The sequence below is a fragment of the Diplodia seriata genome (assembly GCF_021436955.1).
Source record: "Diplodia seriata strain FDS-637 chromosome Unknown scaffold_7, whole genome shotgun sequence".
Taxonomy (NCBI): domain Eukaryota; kingdom Fungi; phylum Ascomycota; class Dothideomycetes; order Botryosphaeriales; family Botryosphaeriaceae; genus Diplodia; species Diplodia seriata.
Genome location: NW_027117314.1, coordinates 2,538,451 through 2,560,651, shown reverse-complemented (window position 1 = coordinate 2,560,651; position 22,201 = coordinate 2,538,451). Strand labels below are relative to the sequence as shown.

Below are 22,201 nucleotides of genomic sequence, written 5' to 3'. Positions count from 1 at the left end.
GCATCGAATGGCCTTCGAAGCGAAATACACACAAAGTTCCGTTACGGGTAACCCTGAGGCAGAGAACTCAGCCGAACGGTGGTTGACTCTTATAAGTCAGACATAGCAGCTGACGGTGTGCATTGCCGCCATGGGGGTTGAAAAACCGTCAAAGCGATGTGGTTTCTGCATACATGCCGTCGTGAATCCACAATTGTCGATCGTGGTGGTCCTTTCGTGGTGGAAGATGAGCAAACATGGGAAAGAGCCTGTTGTAGGATGGCTTCGACTTCAAGCTCGTTGTTGAGATTTAGAGGGCGTGCAGAAATAGCTGGCGCCAAGCCTATTCTGGCTTTGCCCTGACGTCCGCGCACAACCTAGCCGACAACCCCGCTGCCATGAGCTCGCCTTCTCGTTCCCTGCATTGCTGTCCTACGTTTACAGGGTTTCTGAACTGTGCTTACGCCTTGCGGGGTGCCTCTCCCTCATCTCGCAGGTGCAATGGGTAGTTCGACAGCCTTCGTGAAGCCTTCAGTCGTACTTCGTGGTGTGCAACGTGTCCCGCTGCCCCGCACCTCCCTTGCCGCCGCGGCGCCTGTCGTCTTACATCCCAGGCTCAACTACTGGATATATTTTGATCAATTCTGGCTTTTTCCATCAACAAGTGATTCGGCACTTTGGCGTATGTGAACCCCCAACTAATTCTCATCGTCAATGTCGATTCTAACATTAAAATAGGGAGTGGTTAACGCGCTGGCCTGCTACTTTCTAGATGGAAGAAGTTGATAGCCAGTTCCTTCGGGAGCGTGAGTTCGAATCTCACAGGTGTCGCATAATACCGAAGAATCATCTTTTTGCCCTTTTCGGGACTGCTCTTTTTGCGGGTCTATATGGCTCCACCTGTTTTGCTCCTGGAGCCGCACAGCATGATGTCATCGATCGGCGAACTGTGGTTGTGGAGCCGGCCGAACAGCACACAACACCATCGTTCTCGGCTGAAGATTCTCACGAGCGAGGGTGCGCCAATTTGTGCTGCTCTCTAGCTGGCACAACGCCAAGCTTGATCTACTCGTATCTCACTGGCCGATTCGTGTTCCCTTTCTGACTCGACTACTCCTTCATCGGCATTATTCTTGCCGCGAACGTTGATTTGCGGTACTTCGCACGGCAATGGCTCACACTGGGGCATCGTGTTTCCGCAATTGCTCGCAATGACGCGCATTCAACTTTGCTCAAACTTAGACTATCCTCAATGTTCGTCCACCCTCGAACCACTCTCACGTGCAACCCAGGCCTCATCTCCTCCGAAATCTGTTAGTCCGCTCTAAAGGGGAAACCACAAGCAGTGGTCTAAGTGAGTTTGTTCGCTCGCGACCATCAATCATCCTCCATGGCGCTGCGACTCGGATTAATTGCAAGTTCAGGTACCCGCGGCACGGCGGCGTCATCAGTCCTTCTAATTGGATTTTTTCTCAATCAAAACCTTAAACTGACTCCTTCAACGGGATCTGACTAGAACACCACCGGGAACCTGGTCCAAAAATCACCGAGCAATCTTGGAAACTATGCTTCTTCTGCAGCTCTCATACATTGCTCACAAATAACCCTTGCATTTTCATTTCTTGTCATCCGCACTCATCCGGTGCGACGCAATATGCGAATCCCATAAAGGCCTACGAGCCAATTGCAGTTCCAATATCTTCGCTGCATCCGTTGTACACTCCTTTCGACTTCAGGTCCGATTTCTCAGAGTTCAGAACTCACACGCTCCTTTCCAAGTCACATTTCACGACTTCGTTCCAACATGCTCTTGGCATACATCCTTGCCACAGCGGCAGCTTTTCTAGGATCCGGTGCAGCAGCAGGACTCCTACCAAACACAGGGGTGCAGCTGACAGCCCGTCAACGTAAGAATGCTCCAGATTGCCACCTCCATCCGGAGTGATATTGATACGTTTCAGTCTGCAATGGCACCATCTCCCTTGACACTTCAACCCAGCAATATGTTATCCAGTCCGGCGACACCCTGACGACCATTGCGGAACAGTTCAACCGCGGCATTTGCGATATTTTCTACGCCAACAACCTCACCAACCCGGACCTCATCGTCACTGGCGACACGCTCGTCATTCCCCCACAGACCTGTTTCCTTGATGACACAACCTGCTTGGGACCGCAGACGACGCCAACGGCGACCTGCATTCCGGGTGGGCCGGGCTTCTACATTGTGCAGAGCGGTGACACATTGTCGGCGCTATCCATCCTCTTCAACATCACCCTCGACTCCATCATCCAGGCCAACAGCCAGAACATTCCCAATCCCGATTTGATTGAGATTGGCCAGGTCGTTAATATCCCCATATGCCCCGGCACACAGTGCCACATCAGCCCTTACTCTATTCAGCCTGGCGACGTGTTCGTGGATCTCGCGGAGAAGTACTTGACGTCCGCAGGTCAGATCTTGGCACTCAACCCAGGCGTTGATTCGAATGCGTTGGAACCTGGTCAGGTCATCACCTTACCGAGTTACTGTGGGGTAGTTCCCGGGCTTGCAGGCGCTGAAGAGCAGGGCAATTGGACCGCACCGGCGTATTACTTGAAGAGGAGCTCATCATGAGGATGAGCTGTGAGCTGCTGCCCGGGACTTCCTGGAATACTGTGTGGCTTACTGGTCGCAGCGCTTGCTGGAAGAATGAAAGCATAAATATCCATCCGAATTCCAGACTCTCATTGGCAATGTATCTCTGAGAAGCTTGTTTCTCCCCTCACAGCGGTTTCCTGCATGGTGAAAACAGGCCTCGTGCATTAGATGCCGCTAAGCACCGGCGATCAAAGGCAACGAATTAAGCGCGACCAAGCTCATCAGAAACGAACCGTCGAACAAAGGCATGACAAGGGCCAATTGCCAAGACGGGTTAGACCGACCAGACCAAGCCCGATTTTACCCCAGCTTTGCCTCCCACTTTTGATCAACGGCGGTTGAGTGGTCGCAACGCGCCAAGGCTTTGTTATCTCGGGGATATTCCTCGATCGTAACACGCCTTTTGAACGCTTCTCGCCTCTTGTGCGGCGCGGCAGACTTCGGCCTTCTGCCTCTTATCTGTATACTGCCTTGGCGACCAAGCTATCTGGCTCGCCAAGGTCGTTCGATTGCCCCAGACGCAACCTATCTGCCGATGCTCTCGGGATTCGCAGCCGGAATTCTGCGAAGTACGCGTGTCGCACTGTTGTATTTAAGAGCGGGGTTTCGAGCGTTGAGCATGCTCTACCCATCGTCAGTTCGGCTTGAATTCCTGTTGTCCCTTTTTTTCCTTTCGAACCATGACTTCGACACCCGATCGGTCCCAAATCGTGGTTCAAGCCGATGCTAGTGACGGCTGCACATCACTAAACAATTCGCGCAGCAGCGATGAGAAGGCCGTGGACGAGAAGAAGGGCACCGCCACCGCGGTAGAGGAAGACGTCGAAGTCGTTGTCGCCTACCAGGATGGAGACGAAATCCGCGAGTCGGACTACACGGAAGAGCAATACAAGAAGCTCCTGCGGAAGATCGACAGGTACCTCTTGCCGCTGATGTGGTTCTGCTACGGCATCCAGCAGACGGACAAGACGGCGCTCAGCACGCAAGCCATCTTCGGCCTGCGTGAGGACACTGGCCTCGTGGGGCAGCAATACTCATGGCTGACGACCATTTTTGTATGCGACCGCTAGTTCTTTTGCGGGAGAGCGACAAGCTAACGTGATCCCTGGTCTCAAGTACATCACCTACCTCTGTGGAGAGTTCCCGTCCAACTTCCTCTTGCAACGCTGGGCGCTGGGCCGGTCGCTTAGCATATACATGCTTTGCTGGGGTGCGTCGACAGCTCTTTCTTCCCGATCAAACCCAGAACCCGGTAACTGACCTTGATGCGCCTCCAACCAGGAATCTGCGTCATCGCCATCGCCGCTGCGCAAAATTGGAACCACCTTATGGCGATCCGCGGCCTTCAGGGTTTCTTCGAATGCACAATCTCGCCGGGGTTCGTGCTCGTGGTGGGGTCATGGTACCGGAGAGAAGAACACTCCTCGCGCGCTCTGTTCTGGCAGTCGGCCAATGCCGGCTTCGGCATCATCGCCAACTTGGTCATGTACGGCATCGGCTCGCATGCCGAGAAGTACGGTGGCCTGGCACCCTGGCGCTGCATCTCGCTCTTCCTGGGTAGCACCACGATTGTGCTGGCGCTGATCTGCTTCGCTCTGCTTGGGAGCCCGAAAGAGGTGCATTGGATGAGCAAGGAAGAGAAGCGCATGGCGTGAGTCGTCCCATCACGCGTGTCCCGAACCAAAAGCCACAGACTGATCGCCCGCTTCTTCCAAACAGTGCTGCCCGTATCCTTAAGAACAAGGCCGGGCGTGACGTTACTGGCGTCAAGTGGTCATGGCCGCAGGTCGGGGAGGCTTTCCGTGACCCGCAGCTGTGGTTCAGCATGATCAACGCCTTTCTGTCTTCCGTGCCGAACGGGTAAGTCATCCAGAGCAGTGGCACAAGCCATAGGCTAACCACGGCACAAAGCGCTTTGACAACATTCGGAGGACTCATGTACAAGTCGTTCGGCTTTGACGAGCTCCAGGTTCTGCTCATCGAGATCCCACGCTCCGGTAGGATTCCCTCCCAAGCACTGATCCAACACCTCGTCGTGTCTGTACTGACATGGCTGTTGCCTCTCCGCTGTAGTCACGTCTCTAGTCATCTTCTTGATTGTCGGCATTTACACGCGCAAAGTGGCCAACAGGCGCATGTATATCATGGCTGCTGCCACCATCCCGCCCTTCATCGGTATGCTCGCTCTGGCGCTGCTGGAAAACACGCATGAGAACCGATGGATCAAGTGGGGAATGTACCTCATGACCGTACCTTTCGTGCTCTCCCTCTTCCTGGCGTGGACGCTGAGTGAGTTCATCTCCCCCTCGTCCCCAACAGAGAAAAAGGCACTGACGCCATACCAGTTCCCTCCAACGTCGCCGGACGCACCAAGAAAACCATCATCTCCTCGGCCACCTTCCTCGGCTACTGCGTCGGCAACATGTGCGGCTCGCAGATCTTCAAGTCGGCCGACGCCCCGCGCTACATCCCCGGCACCATCGGCGCGTCCGTCGCGCTCGGCGCCGAATTCGTCCTCATCTGCGCCTGGCGCGTTTACTACGTCAGGCAGAACAAGATTCGCGACCGCGCGGCGGCGGAGAGCGGCGTGAGCGAGGAGGAGCGCGAGAGGGTGGGGAGGCAGATGGGGGAGGGCGATGTGACCGACTTGGGAAATCCGCATTTCAGGTACACGACTTGAAGCCTGGTTGCGCTTGTTCTGGGAGAGATAGAGGCGGCGTTTCAACTTCTGTCTGGAATCGTGGTGCTCTGGATGATTGTCGGTCAAGTAGATGGAGTAGTCGTACCCCCAAATCATCGTTTCAAGACCGTGCCTTGCTACCACTGCACTCAGCTGTGCCAATGCTGATCCTGGCAGCTCTCAGCTACTACGATCAAGTCAGTATGGGGTTTCAATACTACTTGTCTTTAGAACTTTCCGACCTGACCCTTTCGGCTTTTCCAAGCACCTTCACTTCAACCACTGCATCTGGGACGGAATGTAGAGTTAGAGCTGTCAAAGCAACAGTGGGGGTGGCGTACGTGTCGATCAACCCGAGCTGTCGGACTGGCGGCCGAACCGACGCCGCCTCCCGGAGCGGAGCAGCCGTTGCATGCGGCTTTACTGCAACTTTTATTTTAAGTCAGCCAGAACCAAGCAGGACCTCTTACTTCTTCATTTACCGCGATAATTCCAAACCGGCCATTCACAATGTCCGACATCACTCCCGTCCTCTCCGACAAAGCCTGTGCCTACCCCGCCGGGCTCTTCCGTAAGTACCGCCGCAGGCGCTCGATGTCTTCTTGCAAGTGCTGAAGAAAGCGGCGGGCAAGACCACGCCAAAATCTTCAATGGAGTCGTCTACACGACCGGGCAGATCGGCGCAGACGTCGCAGGCACCCTCGTCGGCAAAGACATCGCGTCGCAGACGGAGCAGGTTCTCAAAAACTTGTGCGCCATCCTCGAAGCGGCCGGCAGCTCCTTGGCGCGGGTCGTCAAGGTGAACATCTACATGGTGGATCAGTCGGAATATGCTGGGATGAATGAAGTGTACAAAGCGGTGAGTGGTCGTCTTGCTTCGCAATTTCGGAGAAGAAGAGAGCGCTGACCATGGATTCAGATGATGCCGGATCCAAAGCCGCCGAGAGCCTGTGTGTTCGTAAAGGGGCTACCTGCCGGTGCAAGCGTCGAGATGGAAATGGTAGCTGCGGTGAAATAGAGAGGGGGAAAACGGAAAACTTTTGATTGGTATCATGGCTGAACGATATCTGGAAATAATGACACACTCTTCCCGATCTTACCTCCTGCTCTCCGTCTTCACGACTCGAAATTCCCACCAAGGAGATTCATAAACTCTTCATCCAGATCCATATCGGCTGTTTCAACAGTGCCTATGCCGGCCGCCATGAACTGTGCGGCAGCGTCTCCAAATGGTGTCGTCGTTGCAGCTAGACGAAAATCCGGGGGCAACCCGCTGTCCGACATGGCCGAGGTGACATTCTGGGAGTCACCCACAGCGCTGTTGGCCCCTGGAGAGTAACCTGTACCGGCTACCTGGTTTTGAAGCTCATCGAATGACAAATTGCCTGTGGTAAAGGATGGAAATGATATCTCGTCCATCTGCGGACCACCAGGCGGTATGTTCAGTCCTCCTGGAGATCCGCTCGGCAAGAGCTTATCGACACGAGGGCTTGAATGATTACCGCCTGGGTCAGCCATGTCGTCTGGGTTCATATGAGACTTCAACCTCTGCGAAACATCGTGAACAATAGCGCGGCATTTCAGTGCAGTCGGAAACTTGGTAGCGAAATTTTCAAGGACGCTACTTGCTCTGTCCAGATCCTTCAGAGCATCTGATCTTTGTAAATACGCGGAAAGAGCCTCTGGTTGCGCGGTGATAGAGTAGATGAGGGTCAGAGTAATGGTAAAGACATTGAACAGGTTGAGCCAGTTGAACGCGTATCGTTGGTCATGATGCATGATTTCAATCTGCCTGATTGCCATTGCGGATGCTTCTGCAATCAAATGGACTTTCTCCAGAGTGAGGACAGGGCACAACGGAGATGGCCTGTAGAGCATGATGAGGTGCGTGTAGTAGTTGAGGTCGTACCAGGCTGTGCTTGTGTGGGGGACTTGCAGTATCCGGGTTTGAGGCAAGGGGAAAGGCATCGTGCGGCGCCACTCAACCAACTTGGCGTGAAGTCCTCTGAGAATCTCGTCACGATCAGCAGGAGGTAGGTATCGGTTCTTGTTAGAATACACCTGTTCGAATATATCGCCGGCGATTTTCCTCAGGGAGAGTATGTGCAGCGGTACGGCCATTTCAGACGCCTTGAGCGGAGGTTGTGGCAGGATCCTATCGGGCAGGATATTCTCATCGTCGACCTCGGTGAAGATGCCAACTTCGATGTCGTCATCGCGGATTCCAAAAGGCCGACCAAGAGAAATGGAAACGACTCTGTCCATCATGTACAAGCTCCAGAAGAGACGCTTTCTGTATTCCTGCACGTCAAGTGGCAATTGCCGAGTGGTGTCGTTTGGCGCCGTGTGAAGTCCGGTGCCTACGGCAAGCCGGATAGCAGAGCCCACCAAATACCATGTGTTGGAACCAACGCGGTTGAAGAACGAATACGAGACTTGCAAGAGCAGAGCATCCAAGGCAGCCATATTACCGCTTGACAAGGCTCCGTAGAAATAAGCCATGGCGTTGTTGAAGAATCGAGCAGACTCGCATTCTGTCCCATCGGGAACAATTGCTGACCAAGTCGTGGATCCAATTGCAAAGACCATCCACATGGTATACAGCCACGGCGCCGAGCCTTCCAGACTATGGTGTTCTGCCCCGGAGTACATTGACTTGAGGCGATCCATGAACCACACTTTCCGGATAAAAGGGTATAGCGTATGCGTGTGCGACCAGTAAAACTCAGCCAGGCGAAATGCTTGTTCCCTGGGCGGTAGACAAGCTGGATACTGTAGAGCTGATGTCTCACTCCCGGGCGCATTGCTGCTCAGAGCAGAAATGGATATTTCATGCTCCGAAGGCTGGTCCTGCTGAGTAACTTCGAAGCTAAAGGGAAGCTGATCCGGTTTCAAACGACGCAAGACTGCCTGAGTCAAGCGCGCAAACGAGACACCGGAAGAGGAACCCAGATATCTGTCGGCAGTGGCTTCCAACGACAGCTGCTTTAGCTCGGACGCCAAGTGATCCCCGCGCTCATCTTTCGTACTGATTCTGGATCCTTGGCCTGCAGCGCTAGAAGTATCCGTTGCCATGTCCGACTGGACGGCAACTGACCATCGGCGGTCTTGGTCGGCCAGTATTGGGGGACTGGCCTCGATGGGAGTGGCCACGGAGGGGTTTGGGCTGGTGGAAGAGGGATCGCGAAGCTGGGCCTCAAGCTGGGCTACGCGTTTCTCAAGACCGCGGACATAGCTGTGCAATCAGCAATTGCAAATGAAGGAAAAGTGACAGACACGCACGAGATATAGAACAAGCCAGTCTCCTCCTGCTGCTCCTCGAAGCTGCACTGGACGCCCGAGTGCTCGCATGCCTGGCATCGCGGGAGGGTCCTGGAGCACTTCTTCTTGCGATTATAGCAGCGCCGGCAGGCTTGATTGGCACGGGCGGGCGCGGTGGTGATCATGGCGGACGTGTCGCAGGCATCGCGAGCTTTAGGCGGTGCGAGGGCGGCGCGTCAGGCATGGTGGAGTGGAGGAAGTTGAGGGCTGGTGGGTGATTGGAAATCCGTTATCGCAATTGGCAGAGGCGGGGTGCTTGATAGGGCAAGCGCATCCCCGGGCGCCCCTCCTACATCGGCCGCGCTCACGCCTCATCCACCCCTTCGATCTTTTCCAAGGGAATGCGAATATGATGCATACATCGACGCAGCAGCATTCAAAAACGCGAGCACCCAATACGGCGCGGTGACGCGGGTCTGCCCTCCCGGAACGCGTCCTCTGGTCTGGCCCCACTCGCGATCCTTCGCTGCAGCCAGCTCCGCATCGGCAAACGCGCTGCTCCCCCGCCTGCAACCACCTTGTACCGGCTTATCTGCAGGTCACGTGTTGGTGCGGCTGCCGTCGGTCCTGCCGACACACCATGTCGGCTTGCCCTTCGGCGAATGCCCAGCAGCGGCGGCGGGTGCGTCCTGCTGCTTGTCGGTTGCGCCGTTCATACCGCGCCTTAAGAGCCGCGATGCCGCCCGCTTGCCAGACGTTGACGGACTCGCATACCCTTTTCGACCATGGCCCTATCAGCTGTTGACGTCAGTGCTCACGGGGCCGTGCTCCCCCACCAATACCTCTATCTCGTCGCTGTCTTTGTGCTGGCTTATGCATTGTACAAGGTGCCGTTTCCACGCTCGGTCATCCTCGGCCAATGCTGATTCAAGGTCCAGGCTGCAACCTATACCGACATACCCTACATCAAGGGCATCCCGGAGATTCCCGGTGCGATTCCGATTGCCGGCCACCTCTTCAAGCTCGGGGAGGATCATGCTACTACTTGCGAAAAGTGGTGGAAAGAGTACGTCTCCCCATTGCTTTAGAAGACACCACCTGCTCACCCTCCTACAGCTACGGCTGGTCCGTCTTCCAGATCCGTCTTGGCAACACTCGCGCCGTAGTCTTCAACTCCTTTGAAGACTGCCGCGATGTTCTCATCAAGCACCAGTCAGCCGTCATTGATCGCCCAAAGCTCTACACCTTTCACGGTGTCATCTCTTCGACTCAGGGATTTACCATCGGCTCATCACCTTGGGATGCTAGTTGTAAGAACAAGCGGAAGGCTGCTGGCACAGCTCTCAGCCGCCCTGCGTTGCGGAACTACTATCCCATGTTTGATCTGGAGAGCTTTTGCATCGTGCGAGACATGCAGAAAGACAGCAAGGCTGGCGAGTGTGAGATCAGCGTCAGGCCGTACATTCAGCGCTACGCCCTGAACACCACTTTGACCCTCTGTTATGGCATCCGTATGGATGAAGTCTATGATACTCTGCTGCGCGAGATTCTCCACGTTGGTTCCGCCATTTCCCTCCTACGCAGTGCCTCGGAAAACTACCAGGACTATATTCCAGCCTTGAGGTACCTGCCGAACAACGAAAAGAACAAGAGATCCAAGGAGCTTCGGGCAAGAAGAGATGCGTACCTTAACCATCTTCTGGACAAGGTTCGCGAGATGATCAAGAATGGCACAGACAAGCCCTGCATTTCTGCTGCCATCCTAAAGGACCAGGAAACCAAGTTGACGGGAGTCGAGGTCAGCTCCATCTGTCTTTCCCTCGTATCTGGCGGCTTTGAAACCATTCCGGGTACTCTGACTTCCTGCATCGGATCTCTTTCCACACCCGAGGGTCAGATTTTCCAGGAGCGTGCCTACGCAGACATCAAAAGACATTACCCCAACATCAATGATGCTTGGGAGAACAGTTATCAGGAAGAGAAGGTTCCATATCTCCGCGCAATGATTCAGGAGGCTGGTCGATACTACACCGTCAGCGCCATGAGTCTCCCACGCAAGACGGTTACTGAGGTCAACTGGAACGGTGCTATCATCCCACCGAAGACCATGATCCTCATTAATGCCCAAGCTGGCAACCACGGTACGTAAAACAGAGCCCCATGCGTCCGCTGACCCCGTACTAACATATTGCAGACACTAATCACTTCGGCCCAACGGGCAACAAATTCGACCCTGAGCGTTGGTTGGAGCCTATCACCGCGGAAAACGACATGGGCCCGTTTGTGGAGAAGCCACTCCATGGCACAGCCCATCACTCATTTGGTGCTGGCGCTCGTGCATGCTCTGGGCAGTACATCGCCGTCCGTTTGCTGTACGCCGCCCTAATCCGCATCATCTCGTCCTACCGCATCATCGCGAGCGAATCGGAGCCGCCAAACACGGACTACGTCGATTACAATCAGTTCAAAACAGCACTTGTCGCCATCCCGAGGGATTTCAAGGTCAGGCTGATTCCCCGAGATCGTGGCATGACGGAAGAGTGCTTGGATTCGGCGTTTGAGCGTACGAAACAGCACTACAAGGAGGACGTTAAGGGGTTTGAGGGCTATGATTGAACCATGCAAGGTTTTGAATGTACAAAAGCCATCAGCATCCAACAGCAACGATCTGACCTTTCCCATTGGTCTGGCTGGCAATGTAGAGATGATCCGGCGACTCCGAGACTCGAGGAGCTGATGTAGCTCGAGGCTTAGAGAGAAACAGCCTTTCTTTCGTCAAGTACAGTGACAAGCATCGAAAGCGACGCTGCAACATCCAAGAAAGACATCATATCAATGGATAATTTCCCGGCTGCACCTGAATCCTGCTTTCACCCAGCCACCCGCGTACAAGCCCTCGGGTATCCAGATAGACAACAACCGAGAAGATCGTGCAGGTTGTTTGGACAAGCTTCGTCCTCGTGCTCGACGCAAACCGGAAACCTCCGCCAAGGATTCCTTCCTTTGCTTTTCCACCTTCCTATTCAGGCAACCCCATTAGGCATCAACCTCCATTGTGCCTGGGATGGGAACATGGGGCTGGATGGAAGCACGGAGGGCATCTCATATGTATATTAAGAGGCACGAATGCAAAATCCCAGCACCACACCCTAAAACACTTCCCGCAACCCACCATCAATAACTTTTCGTCCTACAGCACTACCGCAACATCCCACCAGTCACAACAATGAGCACCACCACCAACGACCTCACCGTCCTCCCCATGACCGAAGCCGACATCCCCCTCATGACGCAACTCCTCCATAAAGCCTACTACTCGCCCACCGGCGCCGGCATCAGCGGGCTCCTCTACCACACGCCGCCCTCGCAGCGCTCGCTCGACGCAACCACGGCGCAGCGCTTGCACGCCTTCCGCACCGACCCGGCCGCCCACTTCATCAAAGCCGTCGACACCGCCAACACCGACGGCACCATCGTCGCCGCAGCGCGCTGGGACCTGCACCCGCACGCGCGCTCCCCGTCCGCCGTCGCCGCGGCCGCCGCCATCGCCGACGACGAGCTCATCCCCGAGTTCCGCGCCGACGTGTACCGCGCGCTGTTCGGCCCGCTGCGCGCGGCGCACGCGGAGGTCATGGGCGCGCGGCCGCACGCGCACCTCGTGACGCTCGTGACGGACCCGGACGAGGGCCGGCGGGGCGCGGGCGGCGCGCTGGTGCGCTGGGGCTTGGAGCGGGCGGACGAGCGCGGGCTGGATGCGTACCTCGACGCGTCGCCGATGGGCGAGGGGCTGTATCGGAAGAGCGGGTTCGAGGTGGTGAGGCGGGTGCCGTTCGATCTGGGCGAGTGGGGGGACCGGGAGGGGGGTGTGGTCGAGCATGTGGTAAGCTTTTCTCCCCTTTCTTTCCTTTTACATGGCCGTGAATCCCGTTTGGGATGTTTTATTGTTGCTTGCTTTCTCGTGCTGATGAGTGTCGTGCAGTGCATGTGGAGGAAACCTGGCCCATCACCGAGGAAGATCGTTGCGGCCTAGATTAGGGATAGGATGCTTTGCGAAAAAAGCCATAGTCTGTAGGCCATCTTCTTGGAGTTATCAATGCTCATCGAGACGGCAATGGCGATGGTCTCGGTGAGAGACGAGATGCAATAGGGCTCACTCACTGTCGACGGCGTGCATGGTGGGACAAACGCTACGCAACAATGCTTCTCGTTTTTTGGACGTTAAACCCCTTCGTTTCTACTATTTTAAGTTTAATGTTCCTTGTACCTACCTCGAACAAGCTAACGGGGTGAAATCCCCCCTCTTAGCGTACCTGCTTTTCTATATTTTAGCTTAGTTGGCTCGTCTTTCATAGTCTCTGACTCAAAAAGACGTTACACCCAAACAAATAAATACTTCTCGCATGGGCGTGCGACGCTTGAGGCAAGCATCCACTGCTGTCCAACGCAAAGAAGAGAGATCTGGGCCTTTCCTCCCCGCAAAAAGAAGTGCGGGCTGGTCGAAACTTGGTCTACCCGCCCAGCCCTCAACCCCCGACATGTCCAACGGTCAAAAGGCAATGCAGAGCGAGCTGCAAAAGAGTACGTAGTCCCACTGGGGATCGAACCCAGGACCTTTCGCGCTTCTCCAGGTTTGCTCGTTCGTGCTCCGTGGGGAGCAGAACTTGTTAAGCTGTGAAGCGAACGTCATACCACTAGACCATAGGACTTGTTGTTGAAGAAGAGCGCGCTATGCTAATCTATGTAGTGTGACAATCCTCCGAGGAAAGTTGAGCTGAGGAAGTGCGAGATTTGGCCGCGGCAACCGAAGCGATTACGCCGAGTTTCGGCGGATAGTATGCTACAAGAGGCCGAGGCTAGCTGAATACTTTGTGGGCGCCTGCTGGAAATGAGGAGCGGATCTGCCATCACGAAGGAATGTACACGAAAGTCGTCTCTCCGGAACAGGCTCACTGCAAAGTCAGTGACGTTGAGAAGTATGACTGAAGCCATCGTTCGTGTTATGCCGATCTTATCATGATCGGCAAACGGAAAATTCAGACGTCAACCAGGCGAACGCACACTGGACTGCAGAAAACAGAGAACGAGGTATTTGGATGCCCACTCCGAGTGAAAGTGCGATTACTTGATTATTGTATACGTAATGAATGTCCCATGCCATGGGGTATCTGCTAAGGTCTAATCGCGTCCAGGAATTCTTGTATACTTCATGAAAATATGTACGACGTAAGGGGTCATCTTCCTCCGGCTGTTGTACACTTCACCATGCTGAGGCCATTTAGAGGGCCAGGGCGGCAATGAGGACACCGGCAACGCCGGCAACGGGCGCGGCGAACTGCGCGGCACCACCGGTGGACGAGGACTGGGCGGCGGAGCCAGTAGCGCTACCGCTGTGGGAGGCGGTGGCTGGAGGGATGTCAGCATAGTGCCAAGTATGACGGTGGAGCACTGCGCTGGCACGAGATACATGCGCAGCGACGTTGGAGAACCGGAAGGGGTATTTACCGGTAGAAGAAGCGGACGAGCCAGTGGCGGAGGCACCGGCGCTGGTCCTCGAGCCGGACTGGGCGGAGCTGCTGGACTCGGAAGCGCCCGTCTCGGAGGCAGAGGAAGAACCGGTGGCGGAGGCACCGGCGGTGGCGCTCAGCTTCTCAGCGCCGGCAGTGATGATGAGCGGGCCCCATTCGACGTCGGTGCCGGTCAGAGTCTCGGTGCTCGCGCCGGGGAAGTTCGCCTCGGAGCCGGCGGCCGACTCGACGCAGACGGCCTGGGTGGTGCCCTCGATGGCGCAGCTGGCGTCCATGGTGAAGTCGGCCGTGTAGTCGGAGGCGACGCTGTCGTCGGTGTAGTGGTACTCGAAGATGGACGGGCCTTGGGTGACGATGAAGGAGGCCGGGATGCCACACTCGCCCTCCCGGATGTCCGAGTAGCTGCAGCCGATCGAGTAGGTCACGGCGTTGGAGTCGGCGGCGATGACGGACGCGACGGGCGTGTTGTCGAAGCCCGAGGCGAACCAGCTGGTGGTGATGGTGCTCTGGGCCACGGCGCCGGCCGCGAAGATGATGGGGAGCGTCTTGTACATTGTTGTGTCCGAAAGAGCGACTGGGGTGTATAGAGATCGACGGGTGAACGAGAGTGTGGGACGACGAGGATGCAGGTGTCGGGGAGACGGGCAAGCGAGACATCTTATTGTCACGACAGCCTGCAGCCGCATGATCCATACGCCCTCACGATGAATCCTCTCGGAGTGACTAGTGGACGCCTCAAGGCAACAGCCCCAGCACTGACCACAGCTTCGTGCGGCGGTTGTTGGCCAGATGGTTGATGCGGATTCAGTGGCGCCACAAGCGGTAGCTTGGCAGGGGTATGGCGCCAATCGCCTTGCCAGAAACCTGCTAGTCTGCTGGCTTTAACTGCATAAGCTTCCTTAAGCGAAATCACCTTTCCGCATAGCCGGAGCCCGACTCCCAACTTGGTATGTATTGACCGAGCACGATTAGCCGCTGCCTTTAGCTTGACCGCTTTGAAACTCCTCTGCTTCCTTCCCGCTCTGGCTTGCAACGGCCGAGCAATCCGGTAAAGATGTAGAGATGGTCACAGAGAAATAAAGTTGGAGATTCTCGTTGCCTCAACCACTGCATTGATTTTGCTTCTTCTTTGCGTCTGTGCTTTTTCGTGGACCATCTGACTGAGATTCGATGCCTGCAAGCCTGTAGGTTGCCTCCGTATCTTCCTCTTCACGCAGATCCGGGACCTTTGCTGTTCAGTCTGCCCTGAGTAGCTATTTGCTGAAGCATACACATCGGCAATAGGTTCCCACATCTGCTCTTGCATACTCTCCTGCTGCCGGCGCTCCATGGGATCGGAGCGAGTCATGCTGGTGGTGGACTGAACATACAATCCAATCCATGTACGATGAAAGAAAAGAACAGTCGATGCAGCGACGTTGGTGTTCTTCGCAAAGGCAGCTTTCGTAGTTCCAGAGGTCTGTTGATTGAAATTCGACGCAACGTTCGTGGTCGCCGTGTGATGTAATGTTGAGTTCCCAAATATGTGGCTCTGATAGTATTGGTCGTTGATTGGAGCTTGGGTTGTAGCAAGCTCGGTCGAGCCACGATTTTTCGGCCGCAGGTTTCCCGGACTTTCAATGGTCACTTGATGGTTAAAAGGTCTGTTCGTGCGGTTGGACTTCTTTGGTGGCCCCTCTCTCGAGTCCATGTTGGAGAATAGTGTCTGTAAATGACCCGAGAAGGTAATATTCTTGAGGTAGGAAAGGTGATGATATGTAATAATGGATGCCCATTGTTGCTTAAATATTTCAAGAAAGTGTACAATCCATGTATCCCCTGCGTTACTCCGATGAACACGTTGGGTTAAGATATCTGACGATGCTGAGTTCAGCTTTCGCTTGGGGCCACCAATCAAATCAGCGCACTGCCCCCACCAGCAGCACATAATACATCCATGTCCAGCTAAGCTTCTCGCTCTTCTATTAATATTACTCCACCCTTTTGAAGTCCAGAAACCGCCAAATGATTCTCCGCAAGAATGAGAAGCTTTGACAAGCGAGCTGTTGTCTTTTACTCTCGGCTTCCAGACGATTTTCAGCGCCCTATCAATCACAGAACTGGTAAAATTCCACGAGAAGCAAAATTTTTACGGATGCCGTACCAACAGCCTTTCACAGTTGTTGTGGATAAGCATTTGTGATTCGAGATGTGCTGTCCGGAATCACAGCATAAATGATACATGTGGAGTTGTAACTGAAATTGCTTTCTTCAGCGGGATATGTGTATTTCACGGGTAATAGAAGGTCATGACGCATCAAACCAAACCAAGTGGAAACATCCGGGTATTCCGTCACAACGCCCTAAGAAAATGTGTTGGGCACGCATCTGCCTTTCGTCGTCCCACTCAAGCGACCGCACCAATGGCCCTGCCCATCCGGGGCCCTCGCATCCTCCAAAGCAAACCCAAACAAAGGAAAACGAGGAGAATCGCTCACATTGACGCCGCACCCCGCACGGGCGCACGCACCGCCAGCGGGGGCGGGAATAGATCGCTCGTCGACGACTGCGTAGGCGCATATTCCGACCCCGAATAGACCGAGCTGGCTTTCGAGTCTAGATTGGTGGACAGCCAGGAAACATCGGGAGGCTCTAAGTTGAGTGCACTACCGACACCGACGGCCGGGTGGCCGTGCACGGGATAAGCGGCGAGGGGCGTTTGCGGAGGAGGCAACGCGGGCAGCGTCTTGTCTGTTGAGGCGGTGCGAGAGCTCCGGGGGAGCGAATGGTGTCTTGTGATTTCCATCGACGGCAAGGGACCCGACGCTTTCGATGATGCGCCGTAAGAGATGGTTCGCGAGCTCGATGAGATAGGGGATACTTGGCCTCTGGTCTGGTTGGTGCACGGATTCCAGGGCCCGCCGACTTGCTTCGGAAGCAAGGACGATCCGCCAAACGAAACGCGGCGGGTGTTCATGGGCGGTGTTTTGTGGCTTGATATCGAAGATAACGATATTTCTGTGTTGACTTCAATGGAACTGTTTGGTTCCCTCTCCTTGGGGAAGGATGCCTGATGTGAGGGAGCTTCCACGTCAAGTGACCCCTGGCGCCCATATGAACGCCTGCGCCAGATGCTGTCCGGATGCCTCGAAGGGAGGCACAAGCAACAACACCAGGCTCTTAGGAACGCCATGTATTCTCTTCGGAAAGCGGCTGTCGTACCGAAGATACACCACGCAACAATGCTGGGAACAACTCCGGGGATGTATTGGAAAAGATCGACCCGGGCCTGTTCGATGCTAAGATTGGGACCGCGAGCTTCTGTCGAAGGTTGTTGTGAGTGGCGGCTGCGCTGGAAGTTGACGAGTTCATAAATGACGAGAGCAGACTCAAAGGCGCTACGATCCTTCATCAGTTGGAATCAAAGAAGGCGTGATACGCATACTCACATCAAGATGGCCATGATTATGCTGAAACGAATGATCAGCCATTTGTCTGTGGTTCTTCCCTGGCTCCTACTGGTTACACTTGACACTGTGCCTGAGCTGGATGAACAGCCGTTCATGGACCTGTCACGCGTGAAGAAGCGCCTGAAAACGCTCCGAGCGAGCAAGTACTTGTAGAGGATTGCGAGCACGAGAAAGAATCCAATGATCAGCGACACAGTCACTACGTTGGGTCAGCAGGCCGAGCTCGACATTGGAAAAACTGACGTACTGATGATGTTCACGACAACCAAGAAAAGCACTGGGTGGTTTCTCAAAGCTTTGATCTGACAGACAGATACCATGATCGCTGGAAGGAGAGTGGCAGTCGACTTGAAGACGATGGCCATGACTCTCTTCTTTTGCGTCTTGATGCGGATATTCCAGGTCCCAATGAACAGGGTGATTGCCCTGGCAGTTAAGGTTAACAGAGCGGCCACCACCCGAACAACAAAGGCTAAATACCAGAATAAGACCAGAAGTGAGTCTACATTGTAGAGGTAAATAGCTATCGAAGCGGTCAGCGTTCGGCACAGGGTTCGCAACGCTCAACACCAGGGTTCTTTACCGACGGCAGCCAAGACCGAGCGCCATCCGGAATCGGCTTTGCCAAACATGGCGGTTTGGTCGTGTTGTGGGTTCTGAGACGCTTCATACCTTTCCACCTGTATTTGCCGCCAGTTGGTTGTATAGTCAAGGTGGGTGACCACTCCCTGCGCCGCGCCAAGCGTAGTCGATACGCCGAGCAACAGGATATCTTGGATTGTCAATGCAAAGTGTCGATGGGGATCTAGAGAGAAAGAAGCTTACAGCTGAGTCCCTCGCCATGTCGCCACAACATAAAACAGAGAAGGAGGCCAAGGAAAACCGCGGTGAAGCTGAGGATATGAACGAAGATGGCGAGCCCGAAGACCTCTTGGGGAAGCTGGCCAGACATTGTAGGCATGATCAGGATATAAAGTCGTCCATGACTCGGGCGGAAGCAAACGATGCAATGAGCAGGCTCCGAGGGTAAGGCAAGTGAACGGCACAGGATATAAGAAGCACGCATTAAGCCGCAGCCGCAGGTTCGAGAAAGTGGGCGAGGCACCTGCGACAAGCTATCTCATAGTCTCTTCCTATTGCGGCGGTTCAGCCGATGCGAGGAGCGTCTACAGTAGTAGCATGGGCAAGAGGCGGCGCTAAGCGACCGTGGTAGCGGCCACACTACCGGGCGAGGTAATATATGCAGGGCGCAGCGGCGCGGACGGGCACGCCTGGCTTGCCGGCACCGCAGATCCATGATTCGCAAATGTCCCGGCCATGTACAGGGTTGGCGGGTCACACACCCTATCGATGGACGGACAAAGGCCTGGAGAGGAGCAGAGGTGAACTGAAGAGGAAGCTGGAAGACTGGCGAACACTGATTGGCTGGACCAAGATACCGACTGAGCGCCCGCTGCAGGCATCGAAGTCGGGCAGGTGGGCTGAAGGTCGGAATTACCAATCTTTTCGCAACAGCTTGCACCACTGGTACCTGGCCCACCCACATCCGGCTCTAGCTATCAGCCACGATCATCGGCAGTTGGTCCGTTGTCGGTGCGAGATTGCCTTCTTCGCCGGCAGATGTGCACTAGGGCAGTCGCAATCGCGGGGGATGTGCCTGACATGGTGGGCCCCCGTGAGCGCGTCTACCGTACAATACAGCTTGTGGGAAGGACGAGTGCAAAGACAGCGATGGATGTGCTGAGTGGACGGCAGCGCTTGAGGAGGGTTGGGAATATACGGCCGTGAGATGTACGGATGGGAGAGGACGGTGTGACCGAGACGTCAGACGGCGTAGCTAGGTACTGTGGAGGAGGCGTCGGGCGCAAAGTCGAGCTGACGGCAGTGGCCGATGATGCGGTGCTAAGCGTTTGACCATGGGTTCGGTTAACAGTAGCTCATCCTGATGTATTTCTGCTGCACGACCGCTGACGTATTGCATCTTTGCTGTTGCGACACTGATGGCGACAACATTCGGCTTCGACAGCGTCCCGCGTGCGCAGTCAAGAGGCACGCAGGTAGCATGTGGCCGGCAAGGGGTGCCAGGCAGGTGTTTCAGGCAGCCGCGGCAGGTCAGCCGGGCACGGCGCACCACGCGGACAGGAAGGCGTCGTGTCCTGGGGGCCACCGTGTCACCGCGCTCTCATTGGCTCTCGAGGCGGGCTCCGCTAGCGCATGCACAGACCCCGGCGCCGCCCTTTTAAGTCCTTCGCCTCCTCTCCCCCTTCCCTTCCTTTTCCTCTTCAGCAACCCGTGCTCACCCTCGGCAGCAATGCCACTGTTTCCATCCTCGGTAACCTGAGAGCACGATCTCGGGGAGCCATCCCTCCATTCCTCCTTTTCCTCCTGCGCAACCACAACAGACGCTTCCATCAGTCTCCAACTTCGTTGCAGCGAGCGCCCGTCACCCAATCGACCCCGTTTCCTCGACGCACACCTCCGTCGCATCTGGTCTCGCTCACCGGGTCATGTTCAGAACATGCCTTTCGGCAACCGATCCCTCGGCTTCGGCCATAGCCATGGTTGACACAACACAACCCAAGCGGCTCAACAACTGAGCGGAACCAGTCCCTCGACTGCTCCAATCAGCTACACTCTACCACAACTACCTTTTCGTGGGGCGCATGGATCTCAGATGGTGCAAGTCAACGTCCGAACTCGAAGTCCCGCTCGGCTCAGCCGATCGCGACCACTTCATCGCGGGTCGACCCTCATGTCAATGGGTTTGGAGAGCTATCGGCGGACGGTCTGGCCTGCAAAGGCCTAGAACCAGAAGCTTACAATGGCGCACTGCCGTACAAGCCACTGGGCCAATCCTTTTGCCTTGAACGCAGTCAAGCCACTACAGCCGGAACACGCGATCCAGCCTCATCGGTGCCAAAGGGGCCCGGCAGAGCATGGATACGTAGAGGGCCTACGGGACGAACCATGATGTATGCATACTGCACTTGCAAGCCAAGATGTATGCTGCACTTGCAAGTCAATTACAGCCATCACCTGTCATGATGCAAGCCGAAGGGTCTCATCAATCAAGGTGCAAGGCGAAAGAATCATCACCTACAGAGGTGCATGACGATGACACCTATCAAGGTGCAAGAACGAAGCTATCCGATGAGGCGATGGGCTGCGAAGGACCAAGAGCATGTCAAGACAAGCTCAAGGGTGAAGCACAGAAAGTGAAGCTGTGGGTGAAAGTGCTTGCCATCGTAGCAGCACCATGACAAACCGTACAAGCGAACACGCATCGAACTTCTGAGGCATGAGCAAAGAAAAACCCCCAAGGGTCAATCCCTACAGTCAGGAACGACAAGAGTTTGCGAAGGGCATGCCATTGCTTCCGACTGCAAGGTTGATTGGAAGAAGACCGAAATGGAATGCTGCTCCAAAAGCTGTACCTAGCTGACGAGTACGCAAAACTGTTCATGGAGATGTCATCCGAAGCGCAGTGAAAACTGTCGCAAAAGAGAATCATCCGAATCGGGGTATCATCAGGAGTGACAGGAAAGGCCTGTTGCACACTGACAAACACCCAAGCAATGTTATCAGGAGCTGAGGTCACCAGGCCTGCTGCACACTGAGAATCATTACGATGAAGATGCAATGAGGAGCACAGAAGGTCTGCTGCACACTGAGAGCTATTTCATTCAAGATGTTGTTGCGAGCATGGCGGAAGCCTGCTGTACCGACGATCATCAAATACCAGATGCCATCAGGAGCGCAGGAAAGGCCTGTGGCACACTGAGAACCATCTGCTGACTCCGGACCCGGAGTCAGCAGATCACACATGAGGGCTCTGTTCTCTCCCGGTTGAAGTCCACTCACTCCAAAGAAGGCCAAGTCTCTTGTGTGAGTGTTTGACCCCGGGCCAATGTGTTTCCCAGCGGTCCACTCGAAAGAGTGTTCGACCCAGGGATCATCAAGACCCACATACGACGGTCAATCAAGACAAGTACGATAGTCGCTCAAGACAAGTACGATAGTCGCTCAAGACAAGTACGATGGTCGTTCAAGACCACTACTACGGTCAGGTTGTTCAATCCCGTCACCATTGGCGGAGAGCTTCCTACTACCAGACACATTTGGACTTGCCGATACCTTGGCGTTCAAGTCTAACCCCAAACAAATAGAGCTTTGCTCCGCGCCTTGCCGTCAGGTTCAAGGGGCGTGGCCGTTTTCTTTTCCTTTCTCCTGCCACACGCCTTCCCCAAGATCATCGTCTCAGCAGAGAATGGATGCGCTCCAGTGCGTCGTTTGTGGCCCCCTGCACATCTGGCTACCCTAATGGGCATTGTCTTTTGTCTTGTGCGGCTGCAACACGGATTTCGTGCGAGAGCTAAAATCATCCTGCCTCAAATGCATTCGATCATGTCAAGAACTTGACGGGTGTGGGCCGTTGGGTTGAGAAAGCCAAAGAAGAGGGCCAACCCTGTGGGAGCTGGTGGCTTTCGAGTTGCCTCTGCCTTTCCTTCCGCCCTTTTCACTTCCCCCCTTCCTTTCCCTGTCCAGTGGGGTCTCGTGGCTCGCAGGCGTCTCATTCGTTCACCAGCAACTGCCTCTGCTGTCAGAAAGAATACCGTCTGTGGAGAAGATCCCTAGGCCCGACTGTGCGACGATCCAGCCAAGGTGG

The 22,201-nt window shown here is 55.1% G+C and overlaps 6 protein-coding genes and 1 non-coding gene across 7 annotated transcripts; 4 read left to right on the top strand and 3 right to left on the bottom strand.

Annotated features, from left to right (window-relative positions):
• Nucleotides 1-1,369: 1,369 nt before the first annotated feature.
• SLS55_007501 (uncharacterized protein) lies at nucleotides 1,370-5,300 on the top strand (the record flags this gene model as incomplete). Its single annotated transcript, XM_066778917.1, has 8 exons — nucleotides 1,370-1,403; nucleotides 1,941-2,568; nucleotides 3,384-3,622; nucleotides 3,902-4,271; nucleotides 4,340-4,480; nucleotides 4,532-4,617; nucleotides 4,694-4,909; nucleotides 4,966-5,300. 8 exons carry the CDS (start codon nucleotides 1,370-1,372, stop codon nucleotides 5,298-5,300), a joined length of 2,049 nt encoding a protein of 682 aa, XP_066631354.1.
• Nucleotides 5,301-5,810: 510 nt separating this feature from the next.
• SLS55_007500 (uncharacterized protein) lies at nucleotides 5,811-6,318 on the top strand (the record flags this gene model as incomplete). The annotated part of the gene is made up of 3 exons (XM_066778916.1): nucleotides 5,811-5,871; nucleotides 5,957-6,159; nucleotides 6,220-6,318. 3 exons carry the CDS (start codon nucleotides 5,811-5,813, stop codon nucleotides 6,316-6,318), a joined length of 363 nt encoding a protein of 120 aa, XP_066631353.1.
• A 98-nt stretch (nucleotides 6,319-6,416) lies between these two features.
• On the bottom strand, nucleotides 6,417-8,533 carry SLS55_007499 (uncharacterized protein; the record flags this gene model as incomplete). Its single annotated transcript, XM_066778915.1, has 2 exons — nucleotides 6,417-8,501; nucleotides 8,525-8,533. The coding sequence occupies 2 exons, from the start codon at nucleotides 8,531-8,533 to the stop codon at nucleotides 6,417-6,419; spliced, it is 2,094 nt and encodes a 697-aa protein (XP_066631352.1).
• An 813-nt stretch (nucleotides 8,534-9,346) lies between these two features.
• On the top strand, nucleotides 9,347-11,177 carry SLS55_007498 (uncharacterized protein; the record flags this gene model as incomplete). The annotated part of the gene is made up of 4 exons (XM_066778914.1): nucleotides 9,347-9,448; nucleotides 9,500-9,627; nucleotides 9,678-10,702; nucleotides 10,756-11,177. 4 exons carry the CDS (start codon nucleotides 9,347-9,349, stop codon nucleotides 11,175-11,177), a joined length of 1,677 nt encoding a protein of 558 aa, XP_066631351.1.
• Nucleotides 11,178-11,787: 610 nt separating this feature from the next.
• On the top strand, nucleotides 11,788-12,591 carry SLS55_007497 (uncharacterized protein; the record flags this gene model as incomplete). Its single annotated transcript, XM_066778913.1, has 2 exons — nucleotides 11,788-12,441; nucleotides 12,541-12,591. 2 exons carry the CDS (start codon nucleotides 11,788-11,790, stop codon nucleotides 12,589-12,591), a joined length of 705 nt encoding a protein of 234 aa, XP_066631350.1.
• A 553-nt stretch (nucleotides 12,592-13,144) lies between these two features.
• On the bottom strand, nucleotides 13,145-13,267 carry SLS55_007496. The gene has a single exon. It is a non-coding gene; the product is annotated as a tRNA-Val (tRNA).
• Nucleotides 13,268-13,836: 569 nt separating this feature from the next.
• SLS55_007495 (uncharacterized protein) lies at nucleotides 13,837-14,640 on the bottom strand (the record flags this gene model as incomplete). Its single annotated transcript, XM_066778912.1, has 1 exon — nucleotides 13,837-14,640. The coding sequence occupies one exon, from the start codon at nucleotides 14,638-14,640 to the stop codon at nucleotides 13,837-13,839; it is 804 nt and encodes a 267-aa protein (XP_066631349.1).
• Nucleotides 14,641-22,201: the final 7,561 nt, after the last annotated feature.